The sequence below is a fragment of the Eulemur rufifrons genome, chromosome 1 (genome assembly GCF_041146395.1).
Source record: "Eulemur rufifrons isolate Redbay chromosome 1, OSU_ERuf_1, whole genome shotgun sequence".
NCBI classification, from domain to species: Eukaryota; Metazoa; Chordata; class Mammalia; order Primates; family Lemuridae; genus Eulemur; species Eulemur rufifrons.
Window position 1 is genome coordinate 34,774,289 of NC_090983.1, and position 22,388 is coordinate 34,796,676.

The 22,388-nt window shown below is 40.1% G+C and overlaps 1 protein-coding gene across 1 annotated transcript in view; it reads left to right on the forward strand.

Moving 5' to 3' along the window:
- The window catches only part of ANKRD44 (ankyrin repeat domain 44), a 277,984-nt gene that overhangs the window by 153,061 nt on the left and 102,535 nt on the right, over positions 1–22,388 (forward strand). Inside the window, exons 4-8 of the mRNA XM_069468977.1 lie at positions 4,216–4,286; positions 17,514–17,714; positions 18,062–18,149; positions 20,507–20,649; positions 21,711–21,923. Coding sequence (XP_069325078.1) covers positions 4,216–4,286; positions 17,514–17,714; positions 18,062–18,149; positions 20,507–20,649; positions 21,711–21,923 — 716 coding nt within the window. The remainder of the gene's footprint in view (positions 1–4,215; positions 4,287–17,513; positions 17,715–18,061; positions 18,150–20,506; positions 20,650–21,710; positions 21,924–22,388) is intronic.

Here is a 22,388-nt window from a genome sequence, read left to right on the forward strand (position 1 = left end):
GTTAGCAAATAGTTTTCTAGTCAGTGATCTCAGAGCTTTTGTGGTAAATCGTTCTAGACTGTTCAATGTTTTTACAAAAATGGGATCATTCTATGGGTAATGTTTGAGTATTTACTTTTTTCACATAACAATAGCTTGTGAACCTCTCTCCCGTTTGTTAAGCATTCTTATAAAACATCATGGCTGCATTGTATGGCTATACAGTAAATTATTTAAACAACTCTTCTTTGTCTAACATCAAAGTTGTTTTTAGTATTTTACTTTTATGACCAACCTTTCATTAAACATCCTTGAAGATTAGTCTTAACATTCACCCAAAGTTACTTCCTTTAGAAACATGTTATGGAGCATTCTAATGCACACACAGAAGACAGAAATGGATCGTGTGTATAACAGAGAGTTGGGGGAGGGAGAGAGGAGAAGGAGCAAGGAGAGGAAAAACAAGATCGAAGATCTGACTGGCATTTGCAGTGGCGAAAGCAGGTGGCCACAGGTCTGGGCGTGTACTACACACATCACATGCACCCCACACATCATATGTACCCTCCCTCTTTGGTGTCCTGGTGGTCTGGCTGGTGAGGGAGCCCTGGGATGAGATGCTCAGGCTCAAAATGTGGTGATAATAAAATGGTACTTAGAGAGACAGCAAAAGATTCCCTAAAATTCTAGAGCTCTCCCACGTACGCGTAGACATGGACTTCAGTGGTACTGTGCCTCCGTTCTACAGCTGGGATCACTGTAGTGGTTGTGGAGAGAGGAAAGCATGAGAAAATAACAGTAAGACCAGCAAATAACTCATCAATAACTTGAATTTATTTTTTTTAAATTCAGACCATATGACTAAGGTCATCTACAGATCCAACAGCAGTTCTGGCTCCCATTCTCTTACTCTCACCTGGAGTACATCTTAGGAAAATCCTAGAAGATGCTGCGTGGCTGGGCCACATTATATATGGGAAGGATAGGGAGGGTTGTTTTTCTATCAAAGGCCACTAACCCAGAAGAAAAATAGTATAACAAAAAGCAACTTAGTCCCTGCCCCTACCTCTACTCTGCTATTTTTATTAAAAAACATAAATCTTCAAATGCACTAGATTTCTTAAAAATATTTTGTTAGAAAATATTTTAAACATACAGAAAATTATGGAGAATAATGAAAAGCCATATCCCTTCTACCAAGTTTTAAGAAATCTTAACATTTTGTCATATTTGCATTATATCTTTTTTCAAAAGGAAATAAAACATTGAAGACACAGTTGTAGCCATTTGGGTACTCTTACTTCATCCTTTTTCACACTCCTCCCTCCCTAGAAAAAAACACTGTCCAGAATTGGCATCTGTTCTCTTTAGCCATATATTTTACTTTCATTTCATATCTTTGCATCCATAAACAACATATGGAAATATAACTGGTATTATGCCATAGGTATAATTCTGTAACTTGATTTATTCATTCAGTGTTATGACTTTGAAGTACATCTGTTTATATATAGAACTTCAATCTGCTGTTTATTTCCTTGACAGTGTAGAATTCCATTGTACAATTATACTATGATCTATTTATCCGTTTTCCTCCTGATCAACATTTAGGATTCCAATTTCTTGTTGTTATAAACATGCTGTAGTGAATATTTTTATACATGTGTGAATTTCTCCAGGGTATATGATTGGGATGGAGTTGCTAGGTGGCAGGACATGCATGGTGGTAGGGTGTGCATGCCATCAATTCTATTACATAATGCCACATTGTTTCCCAAAGGGGGTTGTACCAATTCATACTTCTACCAGCTGTACATTAAGTCTTCCTATTGCTAACTCTTGGCATTGTCACACTTTATCATTTTCACCAATCTGATGGGTGTGAAATGGTATGTTAATGTTGCTTTCATTTGCTTCTCCCTGATGAATTATGAGAAATATATCTCCATATGTGTTTTGCCATTAGGGTTTCTTCTTGCATTCACTTTTTGAGTTTACAAAAAATTTAAAGCACACGGTTTACTCTGCCAAAGACTATGCATGATAAATGTGAATCCCGCCCTCCTGGACTGCATGAAATCTGAATGATGTTTGTAACATGAATGCCAAAGAAACAGCTCCCAAATAAGTAACAAACGTGCACTGGGCTGACCAGAGAGATATGCAGTATAAACACAGTGCGGTCAAATCTACCATACAATGTGGTCATGTGTATTTATGACCCAAGAAAAGTCCTGACAACAAGGTGGATAATTTTAGAAGGATTTAATAGCTTCCGGAATGTTGGAAGAGGACCTGAGGGGGTCAGTGCTGTTTATTTCTAAACCGAAAAGGTGGGCTTTGTGACCAGCACTGGGTACTCTGTTGGAACTAAGACTTAAGAGAGGAAATCTAAAATTTGTTTGTGGTAGTGGCAATTTTCTTTTAAAATTCACCGTTTTGCTGTTCTTAATCATATCTGGGTTTCCTTCTCCCCAGCATTTTCTAGCACTTGAGTTTCCCTTGCTCTTCAAAAGATACTTGTTTATACAGTCTCTAGATGATGGTTCTTCGTGTTCTTAAATCTCTGTGTTTGCCTTCCTCTTCCTCTGTAGGGCAAGGACCATGCCTTTCACTCTCTTTAAAAATCTGAGTCATAGATTTACAGGTGAATGAGACATTAGAGATGATTTGGAAATAAGAGCTGCTAATATTTTTCTAGCTCTTTGCCATGTACAAAGCACCTTTACATTCATTTAATTCTCCCAAGCACCCAGTGAAGTAGGTAGAGAAGTACTGTTATTGTTGTGGTTAGCCTCATTTTGCAGATTAGTGTCTTTTGGTCACTGGGCCAATAGGTGCTGAAATCAGAACTCAAATCTGGATCTTCTGACCATGAATCCTACTCACCTTCCATGACTGCGTTCATTTTACCCCAGGGCATTTAGCCCACAGCTTCCTGCTAGTGGGGCTGGAGATGCCTGCTGCCTTTGCGCACTTAAACTGATTTTATTATGGCCTTCATTGAGGTAAGGGGCTTGAACCCTTTCAGGCAAACTGAAGTTAGTAGAATTAGGATTAAACAAGTTTAAAATTGGTAAATTAAGCAACAATTCATCAGTGGCTCTCAACTTTGACAGCATGTTGCAATAACCTCTGAGGAGTTTTTAAAAATATCTGGGCCTGACCCAATCTCAAACCAATGAAATCAGAATGGCGGCTGACGGGGAGGCGTTCTATCTCTTTGTTTTATGGATTACACTCTTGTTTTCTAGGATTAATACTGTTGCATTTGTTCTTCTTCAGTTAAAGAAAAAAATAGTGTAAGCTCTATGATTTGTCATTCCTTTTTAGCCAGTGCCTTAAACTAAATTTCTAGCTGACTCTTCCCCTTGAAAGTCTGCTGCCTTTTTTAAAGGTTTCTATTTTTCAGCTGTTGGCTGGCCCTGGCCTCACCAAGATTAGTCAGCCTCTACTTCCACCTGACTCACTTTCTCGGTCCTTGCTCCGAGGTGCCTCCGCCTCTGCCTTACTTTCTAATTTCTTTGATTCGTCCTTCCACTTTTCATCCTCTTGAGCTTCCTTCCTCCTTGTCCTATGGAAAAATAGGCTTCTGTAATTGCGTTTACAAAGATACCATACGTATTTTCTCCTCTTCTCTTTTTGTAGCCCTGTTATAAAACATTCCATCTCTGACCAGAAGACCGACCAAAACTCTGAACTCCCCAAAAGGAAGCTCGTGTTGGGTTGTTTTAGCTGTTTAGATGCAGACTTGGTGGGCTTGTGCTCATGATGGCGAATTGGGAGGGTGTCGTGGAAGGAGGGCGTACTCTGCTTTCTGTGAATCCACTCACAGGGAGTGTCTGTTCCATGTGGTGGCATGGCTTCATGGAGTTGAGCATGAGGCACGTCTCTGAGTGGGAGCCGGTTTTGGCTCATGCTTGAGCCTGTGTGTCCACCCCATAGCTTGAGAGAGCCATGAGCAATCTACATAGGCTTCATATCTTGTCTGTCCAAAAGCTTCTCCCTCCAGAGATATCTGGTTAGTCCTAGAGAAATAATTGGGGTTCCTAGATAAAGCAGATTTATGCTGGTCCCCTTGGCCCCGATTAAATCTTATCAGAACATGACTAACACAAAGAAAAAAAGGCTGGTGGATATATCCAGCAAATGGGAACGAGAGACAGCATTTGACTTAATGTCAGCAGAACTCTCCTTGACTCCTTTACGCCTCTAACTTGCACTGTTTGGTTCCAGGAGCTCGTGTCAATGCCAAGGACAACATGTGGCTGACCCCACTGCACCGGGCGGTTGCTTCCAGAAGTGAAGTGAGTGATTACCTTATTTAATCTAATGCCTACTGTCCCTAGAAAAAGAATTCTTGCCAGTGAATTTAAGGATCCTTACTGATGAGCAGAGGGCTTTTACATCTAATGTTAGAGGGTTACCAAAAATGAATAGCTGTTTATTTGAGCATGTCTTGCATGCCAGAACGGTGTTGGGAGGATGTCTGGGGTAGTTCAAAATGCACAGCATGATTCTTGACTGCAGTGTGTTCTCTGTCTGGAGGGGAGGGAAACCAGAAGCAGATCAGTACGATATCATAATGGAATAGTAGGAGGAAGCAACTAACTGCCTGCTTGAACAGAGGAAGTCTTCCAAGAAGAGGTGTCAGTTGAGCTGGTCCTTAAAGGATGAGTAGGGACTTAGCAGGCCAGGAGAAGGACAGAGGCTGAGGGAGGGCACTAAACATGCCGGAGGACAAAGAGTCATGGAAGTGAATGAATAGGGGGCTTAGGTATGACTCGGGTATAATGGAAGGGAAGTCTAGTAGTGGAGGCCGGGCCAGATGGCACAGGGCCTGGTATTCTCTGAGCAGCGGGGAATGGTCAGAGCAGAGGACTGATATGCTCAGATGCATGTTTCGGAAAGACCACTGTGGTAGCAGCGTGGAAAGGGGCTGGAGGGGGCGGGATTTCAGGTGGGGGTGCCAACGCGGGGCCAAAGAGGCCTGAACTAGCTGGGATGAAGGCACAGAAAGAAATCAATGATTTGAGACCTAATCGGAAGTGAACCTGACAGGATTTGATACCTTGTGAGGGTCAGGTGGGTTAATGGTGATGCTGGGTACCTGAAAGTCATAGAGCAGGGGGGCAGGGTCGGGCGTTGGTTCTGTTTGAGCAAACCAAGTTTGGCAACATGTCCCTGGAGTGCAAGCTGCATGAGGGCAGGAATCTGTGTTTTGTTCCTTAATGTATCCCAAGGCTGATACATTCTAGGTACTCAAGATGTAATTCATTGTTGAATGCTGGAAATTCAGGCAAAGGTGGCTAATAGATTATCTATTATTATTTACACAGGTCTAGAGCTCAGGGACAGGGAGGATGATCACAGAAACCATGGTAAATGCATCAGCTGGTTCAGGGGAAGTATAAAGGGTGAGAAGAGATGACCAACGTGGGGTTGAGGATGGCAGGAACCCTGGTGAATGTCAGCCTTGAGGCCTGGTCAGAGGAGATGCCCACCATGCAGGGATATGAGAGGCGCTAAGCTTGGATGCACTTGGTGTTGGATGAATACCCTTCATAGCCAAGTTGTCCAAGTGAAGCTTCTCCTCTGCCACTGGAGACAGAGATGTTCTCCAGGTATGCCTACGAGCAGTAGGTGTTTTTGAGAATGAATATGATGAAGTCACAGATGTCTGTGGCTGTCATCAGTGTCAGCTTTTCCTCCTTGGCAACTATCTGGAAATTTCCAATATACTTGGTAGGTGACAATTAGCTTAGGAGTCATAGTCGTCCGTGCTGTTCTTTGTGATTTGAATAGTTTTTAAAAGGGGTTCATTGTATTCTCTTTCCAAATTGCCTGCGTGGAATGAGAGAGGTAAATAATTGTCAATTGCCTGGCTCAGACCCTGGGGAATTCAGAATCTTCTTATGGTCTCATGTTTCATTTCTATTTTATCTGGGAAAACAGGTACAGTGGGCTGCCTGAGTTGGTACGACTAGCTTCATGAGACCAGCTCCTTCCTAGGAGAGTATTTTCTTAAAAGACCACTTGATCCTTGGTAAATTTAAGTGTACCTTAAAAATATATATTTTTTTAAGGAGGGGGGAAATATATATAAATATATTTATTTATATGTATATTTATATTTATATATTTCCCTTCTTCAAGAACAAGGTCTTTTTGGTTAAAAAAAAATTTAATATGGACATCCTACATGCCAGGCACTGTGCTTGCTGATGGAGTTACAAAGAAAAATAAGACCTGTGGTCCCCGACCTTAGGAAGTGTGTGGTCCAGTGGGAGAGAAAGACACAAAAGCAGATGATTTCAGTACTCTGTGACCTTCCCCAAGTGTTCTCAATCTTTGTTAGCTCAACTAGTTGCAAAAGCTTTGATCCTCAGAACATCCATTTTCCATCAACATTAGCCCACCGTCTTTACACATCTTTAGTGTGTTTGAATCCAGTCAACCCAGTGATGAGAAAGGCATTTGTTGCTTCTCCAAGTAACCAGCTCTCCCTGCAGGTTTGCTGGGGGAAAAAAATCCCTTGCAGGTGTCTCTTGCCAGGAAGAAATTAAATGCAAACAAACTCTGAATTATAGATAATCAGGGTCATATATAAGCTCACAAAAGAGAATGTCCTCATATTAATGCATCACTGTGAGTCGAAAAATTTCTTATGAAAATTGGAGTCTCGGCTGGGTGCAGTGGCTCACGCCTGTAATCCTAGCACTTTGGGAGGCTGAGGTGGGCAGATTGTTTGAGCTCAGGAGTTCGAGAACAGCCTGAGCAAGAGCGAGACCCCGTCTCTACTAAAAATAGAAAGAAATTATCTGGACAACTAAAAATAGAAAGAAATTATCTGGACAACTAAAAATATATATAGAAAAATTAACCAGGCATGGTGGCACATGCCTGTAGTCCCAGCTACTCGGGAGGCTGAGGCAAAAGGATTGCTTGAGCCCAGAAATTTGAGGTTGCTGTGAGCTAGGCTGACACCACGGCACTCTAGCCAGGGCAACAGAGTGAGAATCTGTCTCAGGAAAAGAAAGAAAGAAAGAAAGGAAGGAAGGAAGGAAGGAAGGAAGGAAAGAAAGAAAGAAAGAAAATTGGAGTCTCTGTAACTACTGTTAGAGTTGATGGTACAGTGGACATCTTAACTCCAAGCACATTGCTGTGTTGTAGAATATCCTAAATTTAGATCTCCTTCTTTTGAATTTGGTCCTATTGCCATTATTTTATACCTCTCCTAACTAATAGCTGGGGAGAGGGAAGTAGGCTTGAGGGGAAAGAACAGAGAAGGTTTGGGCTGGTATTTTGGAATTGGGCTGTTAGCACTTGCCAAAGGGAATATATAGTTTCAGCATGAGAGCTGGCACATGTCTGTTGCTAAGATTGGCAAGCCCTAATATTATGTACAGGACCATATATTAAATGCAATTTCTTCACTGAAAAGCTTATAAACTCTATACTGTTCTCAAAGCCTCTTTGCTTATAAAACATAGGTAATTGATCTTTTAGGGTTCAAGGTTCAACCAGAGAAGCAGAACCACCATGAGAGTTATAGAATAAGATATTTATTATAGGAATTAGACCTTTCACAATTGTGTGGATTGCTGAAGAATTCTATGTAAGACTGTCACCTCCGATTCCGTGTGGTCCTGAGGTCACTGTAGGTCGGCAGGGTCTACAGTTGAAAAGAAAAGCTGGATATGAAAAGGGGGAGAACAGGGACAAACTGGAACTCATGTCTGTCCCAACATTATGGACCCGGGTGACTTGCAGAAGGAGCTGTGCATGCACCTGGCCCAAGAATTGGAGAAACCAAAGGAAATGGCAGGGTCTGAAGAAGCATTGAGCCAGGTACTGTCCTGTGCCAGTGTGGTGATGGAGCCGATTACTGACATCATGTGCGAGCTGCAATAGTACCTGGTGCCCAACACACCAGTCAGATTGCAGTTTCACTTATGCCTGCCAGAACTCATGCAGATTTCTCTTGTGGCCAATCCCAAATAGAACATTATAGAGATGCGAATTCTGGGAAATGTAGTTCAGCTTGGTGAACTTGGTATAGTACAAAACCACCATAGAAATTTTTATTCTATTTTCATTTTAAAAATCTTCTAGACAGTAAACTACTTGAAATGACTCCCATGTCTATTACTTACCACTGTATTTCTAGCATCTCAGCTGGTCAGTAAACAATTTTGACAATTGCTTTTTGAGTGATTCATTAAAGACTGGGTTTTCAATTCAAGCTACAGTAATAGTTCTCTGTGTAACTGCTAACATGGAGCTAGGGTACACCACACGAGAATGCTGGTGGTAATCATCTTTCATGTATGCAAATTGATCTCTCAGAGTTCAGGGTTCAATCAGGGAAGCATATTTACAGGAGTGTGTGCACTACAAGCCAATTAGGCCTTTGAAACCTGCAAAATCAGGACCAGTTCCAAAATTGCATGTAACACAGATATCAGTATAAGTCAAAATTTCTGAGCCTTATTTCCATCCAGGCAAGATTTATGTTCAGAATTCTGTGTCTGGAAAAATAATGTGCATTGCTAAGTTCTTTTCCTGAGCATGTTATAACGATAGGAGCATCAGATCATGATATTGATTAAACATCTATCCATGTTATGTCCTCCGTAGACAAGAAGGTAGATCAAAACATGACCACACCCCTTGAAAATCTTCCAACGTATAGTTGAGTTCCAGATAAATCTTGCAGACTTATTTGGGTACTGACCAGGCTGTCTTATGTGCGTCCTTCTATACCCAATCCCATAACCTCTCATCCTCACCCCCTGCCCATGGCCGGCAAATCTGGGATTCTCATCTTGGAAACAGCTTGGATCCAGATAGCATTGTCTCTTTATGGGCTCCCTGAGGGCTTCACTGGCCTCATCTTCCTTTTTCTCTGACTCCTCCCAAGGCTGTGAAGAAATGAAGGAGAGACCCTTACCAAAACATTAGGGAAACATATTTTGTTAATGAGAATATTAATAGATAAGCAAGATTTGGGGCTGCCAGGGAGAATATTCTGAAGTGTTTTTGAGAACTGTTTCATATTGTTTCCCCTGTCTAGCTCATTCTTGTTGCTTCTTTGCTTTTCCTTCTTGGAAAAGAGCAGCTGTAGGGGAAAGAAGTTAATGGTACACAAACACAGAGAGCCTGACGCATGTTTATTAAAGCCCACTTGGTATGGACTTCACTTACCTTTCCTAAGTATGCTGTGAGGGGACCTTGTGGGCTTCCGAGGACATGGTGTTTGGGACAGACAGCCAGGCACACAGCCTACTGCAGAACTCTGTGCGGATGCAACTGGCCTTTCCCACACGGCCTTCCTGCTGTAACGAGCTAAGAGTAGCATCGAAGGAGAATTGCTAGACTTTTCACTTTCCGGTTCTAGAGACTATCTTTTGGTTAGAAAAGTTAAAAATGGTTGTATGCTGTCTTTAGAGTGTAGGATTGAGGACATTGTGTCCGTGTAAGCGTTGTCATTATGAGCATTTATTAAACACTTACTGTGTGCTGGGAAGTATGCCAAGGACTTTCTGTGTTTTATTACATCTTAACCTCTGAGCCATCCTTTGAGATTGTTACTACTGGCAATGCTACTTTAGGAAACATAATCTCAGAAGTTAGTAAGGCACCAAAGATGTCACAGCCAGTAAGTGGAGGAGAGTGTGACTGGAGAACCTGCTGGCTTAGCCACCGTGTGCTCTCTGCTGCCCTCAACTCCCATGAGCACCCTTATGGATACTGTTCTGACCAATAAAATGCTTCTATTTTTGGCTTCGGTGCAGACAGAAATCCCAACTGGTATAAAGATCTTTCCAAGAGCTGAGCAAGATGAGCATATTATTTTATAGCTTAAATTTTTAAAACTTACATTTTCCCCTTTCCTCTAAAAAACACTGTCATTATTGTGGACTAACTGCTAGTGGAAAGGAGAACTGGAAAAATTATATGGAAGACTAGAAGGTTATTGCTTTCTTTAAATTGTCTCTATGATTATAAAAAGATGTTTACTTATAAAACATAGGTTACCTGGAAAGTAAGCCTTTTATAATGTATTAGGTAGAATGTAGATGGGTGGTATTCAGATTTTGTGTGCATTTAAATCATTGCGGCTACTTGTTAAAAGTACCTGTTCTAAAACCTCACCCCCAGTGATTCTGGTGAAGACTATTGTTGGGCCCCAGAATCTGCCTTTTATAAAGAAGATTCTGATACCTGTTTTCTGCATGCCATACTTTGAGACCTGAGATTGAAGATTGGGGATACTTGAGTGTCCGCACTTCCTAATGTTTGAAGCCGGTGCTTCTGCACTAGCTCCCTTAGAATTCTTTCATATCCCAAAGGCTCTAGTGAACTGTCTCTGTACTACTGGTCCTTAGAATAATTATACTCTAATAATAATTATAATAAAGGATGAGTTTAGTTTGATGATTGGTACTTTTAGAGGAACAATCCCATTAATTGACCAAATTGGTTGGACACCAATTTATACAATTCTTAAAGATTATGAAGTTGCTATAATCCATATAGGATAAAAACCCTTACTGATTACAGTAATACAGTAAGAGCCTTCAGGACTTGAGTACAACCGCAGGGACATCAGCCTACAATAAATGTCCCGTTAATACTTGCAGATTATTACTTAAAGAGTTTGCTGATGATTATGGTAATATGTTTAATTTATTGAATATATTTCATGTGCAAGGCATCCATCAGGCTTTGTAGAGAATATAGAAAGTTGTATAACTCTCAGACCTTGGTCTAAAGCAACTTATAATTTATCAAACTTGACATTGTTTATGCCTGCAAGGACTATGTATAGTCCTAAACAGTTACTTTCCCATGAGTAATTTATGACTACTTAAATACAATGCACATTTGAGTGTAAGAAAACAAATATTAAGGGCGATAGTTTTTAAGACACATGCTTCCTGTTTCTTCTTATCTTTTCCATGTGCCACAGTATATGCTCTCCTTCTATTATAAGGTTGGAGTGGCCTTTGTAAAAAAAAAAAAAAAAAGTCACAAAAAGTGGAAATTGAGTAACTGCAAATGCCATCTCCAATTCCTTCCTGTGTGACATCCCATGACAGTTCTTCCCTTCTGTCTATTATTTCTGCATCTTATTTAGGACAGCCTACTATATGGTATCATCCAACAAGGCCTATAGTCCTAATACAGAATGCTAATTGGCCCGATGCCTCCTTTCAGGAGAAATGCCGGAACCCTCACTAGGGTTTTTTCATTAAAAAGGAAACAAAGGAGGCCAGGCATGGTAACTCATGCCTGTAATCCCAGCACTTTGGGAAGCTGGACAAGAAGGATGGCTTAAGGCCAGGAGTTTGAGACCCTACCACTACAAAAAAATTTTTAAAAAGTAGCCAGGCATGGTGGCATGCTCCTGTTGTCCTAGCTTATTCTATAGGCTGAGGCAAGAGATTCACTTGAGCCCAAGAGTCAGAGGTTACAGTGAGCTATGATCGTGCCACTATACTCTACCCTGGGCAACAGAGCAAGATCCTGTCTCTAAAAAAGGAAACAAAGACTTTGAGGGAACATGTTCACAGTGTGCCCTGTGTCCTGGTGCTGGCCCATGAGCTTTTGTCTTACCTGTCATGGTAAGAGTAGGTGTTCAGAAACTTTTAGGGCAATTTAATAATTTCATGCTCATTAACTTTAATAATAAAATAATTGTGCTAATTTGAAGTCCTATCAACAGTGTATAAGTGTTCCTTTCTCTCTACATCCACACCAGCATCTATTGTTTTTGGACTTTTTAATAAAAGCCATTCTAACAGGGGTAAGATGATATGTCATTGTGGTTTTAATTGCCATTTCCCTGATGATTAGTGACATTGAGCATTTTTTCATATGTTTATTGGCCATTTGTCTATCTTCTTTTGAAAAGCTTCTGTTCATATCTTTTGCCCACTTTTTAATAGGGTTGTTTGTTTTTTTGTTGCTGAATTGCTTGAGTTCTTTGTAGATTCTGTTTGTTACAAGCCCTTTATTGGATTGATAGCTTTTCAAATATTTTCTCCCATTCTGTAGGTTGTCTGTTTGCTTTATTGATTATTTTCCTAGCTGTATGTACAGAAGCTTTGTAATTTAATCAAATCCCAGTTTTTTATTTTTATTTTTTTTGTTGCTGTGATTGCCATTAGGGTCTTTTTCGTAAATTCTATGCCTAGGCCAATATCTGGAAGAGTTTTTCCTACATTTTCTTCTAGAATTTATGGTTTCATGCCTTACATTTAAGTCTTTTATCCATCTTGAATTAATTTTGGTGAGTGGTGAGAGGTATGGGTCCTGTTTCATTCTTCTGCATGTAGCTATCCAGTTTTTCCAGCACCGTTTATTGAATAGGGTTTCTTTCCCCCAGTGTATAGTGTTATCCGCTTTGTCAAAGATCAGTTGGCTGTAAGTTAATGGTTTTATATCTGGGTTCTCTGTTCTGCTCCATTGGTCTATGTCTCTATAAAATGATTGCATTCATAATTTGTGTCTTTGTATTTTTTCATTTTATTATTCTATTAATTACTTTTAATTTTTATTGTATTTCACAAAAGTATTGACTCATAATGGACTTGGAATAATAACAATCTTTTAAAAACTGGTCTTTCACCATAGACAGTTTGAAAAGCACTGTTGAAGAGTTTTTTCTTGATTCAAAAAGTGTTCAGCTTTCCTTGCCACACTATAGTTTCTTTTTTACCTTATAAATTTCTGTCATAGCAAACTCCTGGATATTAATTTTTAGCCATTGTGATACAGGAGAAGACAGACTTCTTTGATTTAAAAAATCTTTAATTCCCTATATAGCCATACATTACTCGCTTATAAAGCCCAAGTTAAAGAACTTCTAAGGTTAAAATTTTTGAAAAAGAAATGCAAGTTTTAAAAATAAAATTGACCTTTTTTAACCAAAGCTTTGTTTTTGCCAAAATATTATGCTAAATTTCTATTAAATATATTAAGCCAGTTGGGCAGACTAAAACTTTAGAGATTAAAAATGTAACTAAGGAGAATTAACATTTGAATGTATTTATGTCAGGATGCTTGGCTGAGACTATCCATTGAGTAAGCCTGGTATAAAATGGCCTTGTAGAAAATGCATGAGCCCATAAGTCAACTAGGTTGACAGGTCATCGCCTTGGACTTCAATCATCTTGTCTATAAAATAAAGCTGCCTATGAAATGAAGGGGTCAGCCAGGATGACACTTAAGACCTTCTCCATTTTTAATATTTTATATGTCTATGAATTTGATTCCATAATCAGTTCAAACTATTGTATTTTCATTTTAAAAAAGTTAATCTGTGAAAATTAAGAAAGAACTCCTCCTTTGTATGCTAAATATTTCTCAATAGAGTCCTTTCTTGTCAGGAAGATGAAAACTATGCAATGCATTACATAAACAGATATAGAAATAAAAGCAGAGAGGAAAAGTTGGCAAAGTTGAAACGTTTTACAAAAGTAGAGAAATGAAAGTCATGGCTCTTCTGGGTGTCCTTGAGTTGTAAAAGAGAGTATTGGTATGAAAGGCAAATGTGAAATTGGCACTCACATGGCAATTGCCTAAAGTTCATGGAAAAAGAATCTATTAGAGACCCTACTCACTTCTTTTTTCCCCATCTTATAATGAACTTGAACTTTTTCCTTTCTAATTATTTAGGTATAACCCAGATGTTGGTCAGAATTACTTTGCCTTTTAAACAGATGTGACTGTCTAGGAACTACATGCTGTATCTTATATAAAGTCTAATATTCTCTCATTGATTCAAAGAGTTCCTGGAGATTTAAATTGTTGATTGCCTGGCTCCACAAGCTCGCTTCTCCTGCATTAGTTTGGGCAATGTGTCAGCTTTCCCTTCTTCCCACTCAGCCCACTGACCTTATCCCACCCCACATATGCACCTCTAGCCTGCAGTGCAGGGCCCACGTTCTCTCTCCTCTCTTTCTGTCCTTATCCCTTCCTTTCTTCAACACTTCAAATGCTTCTCACACTATTATGCAGAACAATGCAGCTATGTACATCCCTCTTCCAAATAGACCCCCAGCTACACAGCAAGGGCCTTGTTCAACACAGAGGCCACTGACTCAACAGGATCTACCCTTCTCAGAAGGCAATTTGGTTTTAAACTGTATTTTTTTCCACTATGCTGGTGAATAATAAAATTCTATTTTAATCAGATTTGATAATTTGCAATTTTGGGCCATTCAAACAATGGTATCTGGAAATTATTCATACATATTCATTTAAAAGTAGAGTGTCTCCTAGATCATGTCTCATTCACCTAGTGTGAGTTACTCCCAAAGTAATTGTATTTTGTTACCTTCAAAATACAAATTTCTTATGAATTCATTGGTCTTGCTCTAAAAAGCATAAATTAGTGAGAAGATTCTGTATATTATCTGTTTTGTTAGTCTATCCTGAATTTACATAATATTTAATGCAAAGCAAGAATCTATGTAAGTACAGTAAAATAGCACACAAGGCAGAGGTATTCAAGTAACAGTGTATATTGTTATCATAATATTTTGTTGTGAATGTGTGAAAAGGATACTACCATACCATCTTTTGTAGTATTGCTTTGAGATGGTCATCTCCAACCTTTTGGGTCATATATCTGCAAAACTTTTTTCACTTGTATCCTTGAAGTATTCATCTCATTTGTTTATAAATTTTGTATATATGAACTAGCTAATCTTTTAAGGCATAATATACTTAGGGTGAAGCTTTTCATTTATCCTAGTTTTACATAACCGTGTAGGTGATTGTCTTCAGATGACTTTTCTGTTTTGTCTAAGTCCTTGTCAGAGCCGACTAAATTTGTCGTTGCTTTTGTCTTGTGATGTCGGTGATAGGAAAGCTTTCAGCTGGAGTAGTAAGAAGCTTCAGCTCTGTGACTTCCACATTGTTTATGCTTGCCTTGTTATTATATTAATGTTATCTTTAATCTGTGGGTTCCTTGCATGAATCTTGTCCCCTATAGGGTTCTTTTAGTTTAAAGGTACATTTTAAAGTCTGTAAATCAACTTAGCAGCCCATCCCTGTACCTTTCAGGGCACTCAAAGCAAATGAGTGTAGAGGGCAGGCCCCACTCTTCCCTGAGGGCATCTCAAACACTGAGTGAGGTAGAATCCTCTGTCCTACTGACTGAGGGCACAGTGCCAACCCAGAAGGTAAATACTAGCTAAAATGCTTTCCTTTTTAAAGAAAATAAATATGAATGGAAGTTCTAATATTTTCCCCCATATTGTAATCGATTGTGGATGTACATAAACTGCACAACTTACGAGACCAAAGTTGGTAAAAATATTATTTTTATTCTAATTTTAATCTTACATTGTGATTTACAAGAGCTATTTGGAAAGTATACAGCCATATAATATGAAAAATATATTAACAATGGCTGGATGCTTTCCGGACAGCCCTCGTAAATCTTATGTCATGATTTAGCTTTTCTTTTGTTTATTTTTGTTCACTCAACTTGGTTTTTAGGCTAGAGCTCAGCTAATGTTTCTTTCAATCTTCCACAGCTCTGGCAGTGTTTTGCACATAGCAGGCGAGCATTAATAATGCATGTACACATTCTGCTCTAAAATGGGTCAAGGAGTATTTAGTAGGACTTCATTGTCAGTCTTTCTGAGAATGGGTGTCATGTATCTTTTTTTTGCTTTTGATAATCTTAACAAATTGTTTGCTTGGATCCTATCAGTTTATTGCCTTTTATTTATATGATCTAAATGAGTAGTCCCCAACCTTTTTGGCACCAGGGACCGGTTGCATGGAAGACAATTTTTCCACTGACTGGGGGGTGGGGGGGGAGGTTTTGGGATGATTCAAGCACAATTACATTTATTGTGCACTTCATTTCTATTATTATTACATTATAATATATAATGAAATAATTATACAACTCACCATAATGCAGAATCAGTGGGACCCCTGAGCTTGTTTTCCTGCAACTAGAAAACTTCATCTGGGGGTGATGGGAGATAGTGACTGATCTGATAGGAGGCGGAGCTCAGGCGGTGATGTAAGCAATGGGGAGTGGCTGTAAATACAGATGAAGCTTCTCGCACTCACTGACGGCTCTCCTCCTGCTGTGCAGCCCAGTTCCTAACAGGCCACAGACTGGTACCAGTCCATGGCCCTGGGATTGGGGACCGTAGATCTAAATGGAATATCCTTTACTTACTACAACATTTATTTAAGCTGTATTGTATAATTTGCACAGTTAATTTCTTTTTGCTGTCATTCTACTCTCCAAGTTAGCCATTCATCTCAATATGTTGCTACTACTGACTCATGGAACATTCTTTTTATCCCCTCATTTATGTCCCTCATAAAAGTGTTAGTTTTGCTGAGTTCAAACCATCCACTATCTGGAGCACTTTCTTCTACCTGTATGAGGAAATAGATTGGACTGCTGTGGGCAAGGGTAAGTTCTTGGTTCATCAGGGGTGACAGGAGTGTGGTCCTGATGCCATTCACTGGTTCATTGATGCCACACTGACAATATGCCCATAAAGGAGCCCCACTGACTGGTCCCAGACTTTTAGAAGTCTCTAGAAGTAGGGAGAAGCAACAGCCAGCCTTTCCCTCCTTGAGAGGAGCTATATCATTCACCTGACTGAAGGAAGAGTGTCCTCAGTCCCTGCTGCACAACAGTCTCCAGAGAGCTTTATAGGAATACTGAGGTCCGTTAAAAATCTCTGGGTGGGAGCAGGTGCCTGTGTTTTTAAAAGCGTCCCAGGTGATTCTACTGCACAGCTTGGGTTGAAAATTAAAGATAAAGAGGATAGTTTGCTGATCAGGTCGGTAGAAGGAAATAAAACATGGGAGGCTTAATGAAGGTGAAAGAGCTCAACAGTGGCAAATATAACATTTTATATATATATATATATCATTCCATTATAACATGGAAAAGGTAGGGAGAAGATGGAAAAAATTCTTAGCTTCAAGTCGAGATAGTAACAGAGATATTACTTCCCTTGACCACTTACTGATCACACAAGACTTAGAGAGAAGTTGTTGATAGAGAGAATCAAATATTTATAAATTTATCCAAAACTGTATGGAGGGCTTTTGAGGCCTTTTGGCTTTGGAAGTTTGGAAGCTTATTGACAAACACCTTTAACCTTCGATGATCTTTTTAGGGCCCTTTTGGTCTATGGATATTTGACTCCGATATGCACACTTGCACCTGGGTGTTCTGATTTGGCCTAAGAAGGCCTTACACCTTATAAGGAAACCTTATACTTACAATATTTATTTGGTTTTAGGGATGTGTCAGGGCTCTTGGCTTGACACGGAAAGGGAAAGTGACTCTTTCTTAACGTGTGCCACTCATTTGGTCTTTATCACATATTACCTAGCTTGTCTTGAGGCAGCCTATGAGAGCAGGGAGTTTTTCTTTTCTCTCTGTATTTCTAGGGTTGGTGAAGCATCTTTCACCCAATAAGTATTGATTGAGCCCCTATGAGTGACCCCTGCAAACTCTGCTTTTGTTATAGGAAGCAGTGCAAGTATTGATTAAGCACTCGGCTGATGTCAATGCAAGGGACAAGAACTGGCAGACCCCCCTGCATGTGGCAGCAGCCAACAAGGCTGTCAAATGTGCAGAAGTGATCATTCCCCTGCTGAGCAGCGTCAACGTCTCCGACCGCGGGGGGCGCACAGCCTTGCACCACGCAGCTCTGAATGGCCACGTGGAGGTGGGTGTTCTCATCACTGGGAACTGCAACACTCCCTATAGACCCTCTTAGCCATCACATTCTTAGGGAATGTGATGATAATATTTGTACACCAAACCTTCAGCACCTATATACATTCTTAAATTTAGAGCCACAATGCATTGGAAAAGTAGGCTGACACTCAATCTTTTCTTCTGACGCACATGCCACAGGGTCTGCTGTGACGTCATCTTCCTACTTTGTTAGAAGTCCAGATCTCTGATCTGCCTTTAGATTTGTTGTTAATTTGGCTCAGATCACCTACAAGCAGTGAGGAGCCCTCATCATTACAGAGTGTATGTTTGATTTCATTGTTGGTTATCTTTCAGATGGTCAATTTACTCTTGGCCAAAGGAGCAAACATCAATGCGTTCGACAAGAAGGACCGACGTGCTCTGCACTGGGCAGCTTATATGGGTAAGGATTCCATGCATGGAAAGCAGAGTGCAGATAACCTTAACTAAATAGGCCATGGGTGTTTCATTGACCATGTAGGTTTTCTCTTGGGAAAATCTCACTTGTTTTCAAGCTTGGATTCCAATTAAATGAAGATTCGGTTCATTTTACTGGCATGCATAGAGTGCTCTGCTGGGGCAGTTGCTTTGTCAGAGATTTATTTATCCTGCAAAGGAAGAGGAGGAATGAATCATGGCCTGTACCTCTTTGAATGTGCTTCAGTCTGGATTGGAAATCTGCACACATTGTACTTATTCTAACTTGTCATGGCAGCAAAATAAGGTATTTTAAAAAGAAAGAGGTCTGCCTAGCAAAGCAAGGACACAAATTCCATTTGTCTTTTTATTGATAATACGTTTGAAAAAAAAACAGGAAGGATGAAAGGACAAGCCCCTGGCTATTTTATAGGTGGAGGTGACCAGAGTCAGTGCAGATTATCCTGATACTCCACTGGACAAGGCTGGGGCTCGCAGTCCTCCTCTCTGCCCACTCGCTCGGGTGGGGGAGATGAAAGAAGAGGTTACATTTTTATGTTCTTACATTTCACTTTTGTTGGCACAAATGCCATTGACAAATGATAGACCTTACAGAGTTTATTCTCAGTGTAGAACTTGTGGGAAATGAAGAATTAAGATACTCCCTTTGTGTTTCTAATTGGAGAACATCCTGCAATTAGTAAAAAAGACAGAATTCTATCAGCACCAAGTTGTAAATGACCTGAATACCCATCCACAGGGATTGTTTTGGCAAATTATGGAAGATCTACACAATGGAACACTCTGCAGTAACTACAGTGATGATTTCCATGGATATTTATTAACACAGAAAGATTCTGTGATATGTTAAGTGAAAGCAGATTATAAAACAGTATGATCCTCATTTTCATAAAAAAACTATACAATAAAAACCAATCTGGAAAATATTATACACTAAAATATTAACTGATTATCTTCAGGAATTGGTGATTGTGGATGATTTTGGTTTCTTTTTGGCAACTTTTTGCCTTTCTGAATCCTTTTTAACAAGCATATGTGCCCTTTGTCATCACTTTAAAAATTAACATGAATTGTATGGGAAAAAAAGAGTGGGTTGGGGCAGGAGTGAAATAAATTATGTGGCCATAGATGGGTCTGAATGGATCCCTGGGCTTATAAAACAAGAATCTTAAAATTTTACAAGCATTAGCATTTTTCTAAAAAGATGACATGGATTTTCAAGTTGCTTGAATCAGATGACCTGTGGGATTGGAGCCAGGGACTGCTTGCCAAGAGAGAGAGGTGTAGGCAGAACACATACTTGAGCTAGTGTGAGATAGGACACAAAGGATCTGGGGTTTCAAGTTTGTTTTTTGCTGATGTATCTATAGTTAAAACATTTAGGTAAATGACTTTAAAGAAGTAAAGTTATTTTGTGTGTCATCAAGATACAAATAGGAAAAAATATATAGATGACTATCTTTAAGGAATAATAGGACAAAACCAGGACAAATAGCTTGAGGTAGCACCACTAGTAATTGAAAATAATTTTTTCTATATACAAGTCTTAGGGAGAAAAGAGTCAAATTTTAGTAAAACAAGCCAATACCATCCCTGCCACCACACACACACTTGGTGTCTTGGAGCCAGTACTGGTCTTCTACCCTTCAGTTATCAGCTGTGTTTAGAGCAATGATCCTGGAGCATCGAGCAGTCTTCAATGTTAAACTAAAGGTCAAATGTTTATCATGCTATTTATTGTGATTATGGAACAGATTAAAATATTCTAAAAAATAATGCCAACAGAAGTTGAAACTAGAAGGGTTTTCTGTTTAGCCACTAATTCATAAGAATACTTTTAAGTTCAGCCATATGAAATTGCCATTTTTGTGCATCAAGAAAAGTTAAACAGCAGCAATTTTATATGATTTAATAATCCAGGATCATTCTGATCAATTGATTTTTTTTTTCCTCTCATCAGTTTTTCCAAACCAAAGTGTCATTGTTAGACTTGTCAGTGAGGAATGTCAATTGCTTTCAAAATCATTGCTTTCATTTTAACATACCCTTTTTTTAGGGTTTGGTACTAATATCTTGGTGAGATCTTCTTGAAGAGAAGGATCACCTATGGATCATCTTTTTTTCTTCCCACAGCATTTATATAATGTCCTGTATATAGTAGTCAGTAAATATTTCTTGAATATTTGCCATAAACCAGCTTTTTATAAATAACTCAGCAAATTACTGGTGGCAATAAAAGCTAATAGTGATAATCTAGGTGAAATGGATCGTTGAATTGTCCTATAAAGGTTAACAATGTTTTCTGCCGCTTTGTTTGTCAAGGCCACCTGGATGTTGTGGCATTGCTTATTAACCACGGCGCGGAAGTGACCTGTAAGGATAAGAAGGGTTACACCCCTCTCCATGCCGCAGCCTCCAACGGACAGATCAACGTTGTCAAACATCTCCTGAATCTCGGGGTGGAGGTGAGCTGTGATGAATGTATCACTGCATGGCTTGTGTATTTGTGAGTTTTCTGTTGTTCTGAAATTAAATCCTGTTTGCATCTTACATTTTCTAGCATCCTGCCTTTTTGAGTTTACATAGACAATGAATGAAGGCTGTGGGGGCATAGACTAAGTAGTGGGAAACCAGAAACACACTAACTTTCTATATCAACATAGATAAATACATAGACATATGTATTCTATGTGATACAGATTAACCAGCCATTAAAAAAAAAAACTGGCTAGGGCTCCTCATCCCACCTTCAGAATCTTGCCTTTTACTTCGTGGCTCACAGCTGAAATGAATGAATGAATGGCAGGGACAAACAGCTGTAGCGTCTCATGCTGAGCTGGAGAAGTCAGCCTGCCCTGCTCTCCTTCAGTGAGCAGAACAGGAGCAAGTGGTGATGCTGGAACATCCTGTCCCCGGAGGGAAGGAAAACCAAGTAGCTATACTGACAACACGGTGGTGAAACCCTGCACCTGGGGCAGGTCCGGGAAAGCAATAGGGAGCCATGGCCTAAACGCACCTCAGGACGGCACGGCTGCTTTGCTGCTAGAATGTGAATGTGGCCTGGTGAGGTGTCAGAGCCCAGAGCAAAGCCCAGAGTGGGTTCTGAGCCTGACTTCTGTGTTTAGGCTCCATGCCCCCCTCCCCTGCCCTCTCTGTATGTTCACTGTGCCCAACCCTAGAGTTTGGGGCTCTTTTCTTGCTCCCCTGATTCACTTCTCTTCTGGTGTTTTGAAAGCAGCTATCTCTTTCACCCCTTCTCCCTTCTCTAGCCAAAGATACGTCTCCACAGGATGCAACCTCTGACTCTTCCTCTCTGGTTCACTTTTTGTCACATTCACTTTTTGCTGATCTTTACTGCAGGGCGACCAGCGTTCCCGGGATGACAGCGCTGGGGCGAGAGGAAGCTGAATAACTGTGTTGACGGATGGATATTTCCTTTCTCTGACAAAGCCATTAGGCTTTTTGTGCAATATGGTGTAAATTGACTCCGGAGATTTTAATTGTCCTGTGTTGGACTCTTCTGCAGATCGACGAAATCAACGTCTACGGAAACACGGCGCTTCACATCGCCTGCTACAACGGGCAGGATTCTGTGGTCAACGAGCTGATCGACTACGGTGCTAACGTGAACCAGCCCAACAACAATGGGTTCACCCCTCTGCATTTTGCTGCTGCCTCCACTCACGGTGCTTTGTGTCTTGAATTGTTAGTAAACAATGGGGCAGATGTGAACATTCAGGTATGACACTCTTACTTAGTTTCTCTCCGCGTTGAATACCTTTGGGTTGAGCCTCTGTTTGAGCAAAATTAACTGCTGTAAATTATACTATGTTTTAGTAAATTGTAACCCCGAGCACCTGGACTCACACAGCCTTATCCTGATTGAGATGCTACAGATAACAGCTGTGTTGTTGCTCCAGTAGTGGTGGTACCAGCTGGAAGGCATTGAGGCTCCAGCCACGTGTCTTTGGTAGCTTAGTGAATGTTGCAGGACAAATACCAGGTCTCAAGGATATTGACTCAGCCTAGATTCTAATACTGAGGTGAATGTTGAGTTGATAGGCAGAGCTGCTGAGAATTCAAAGGAAGGCCTAATTAGAGATAGTAGGACTGTTTCAACTCCACCTTGGCCCTCCAAGGAGTTTCTCAAATGCCTTCCTAAAGCAAACCCTAGATAGTGGCTTCAGAGATGTAGCATTGACTT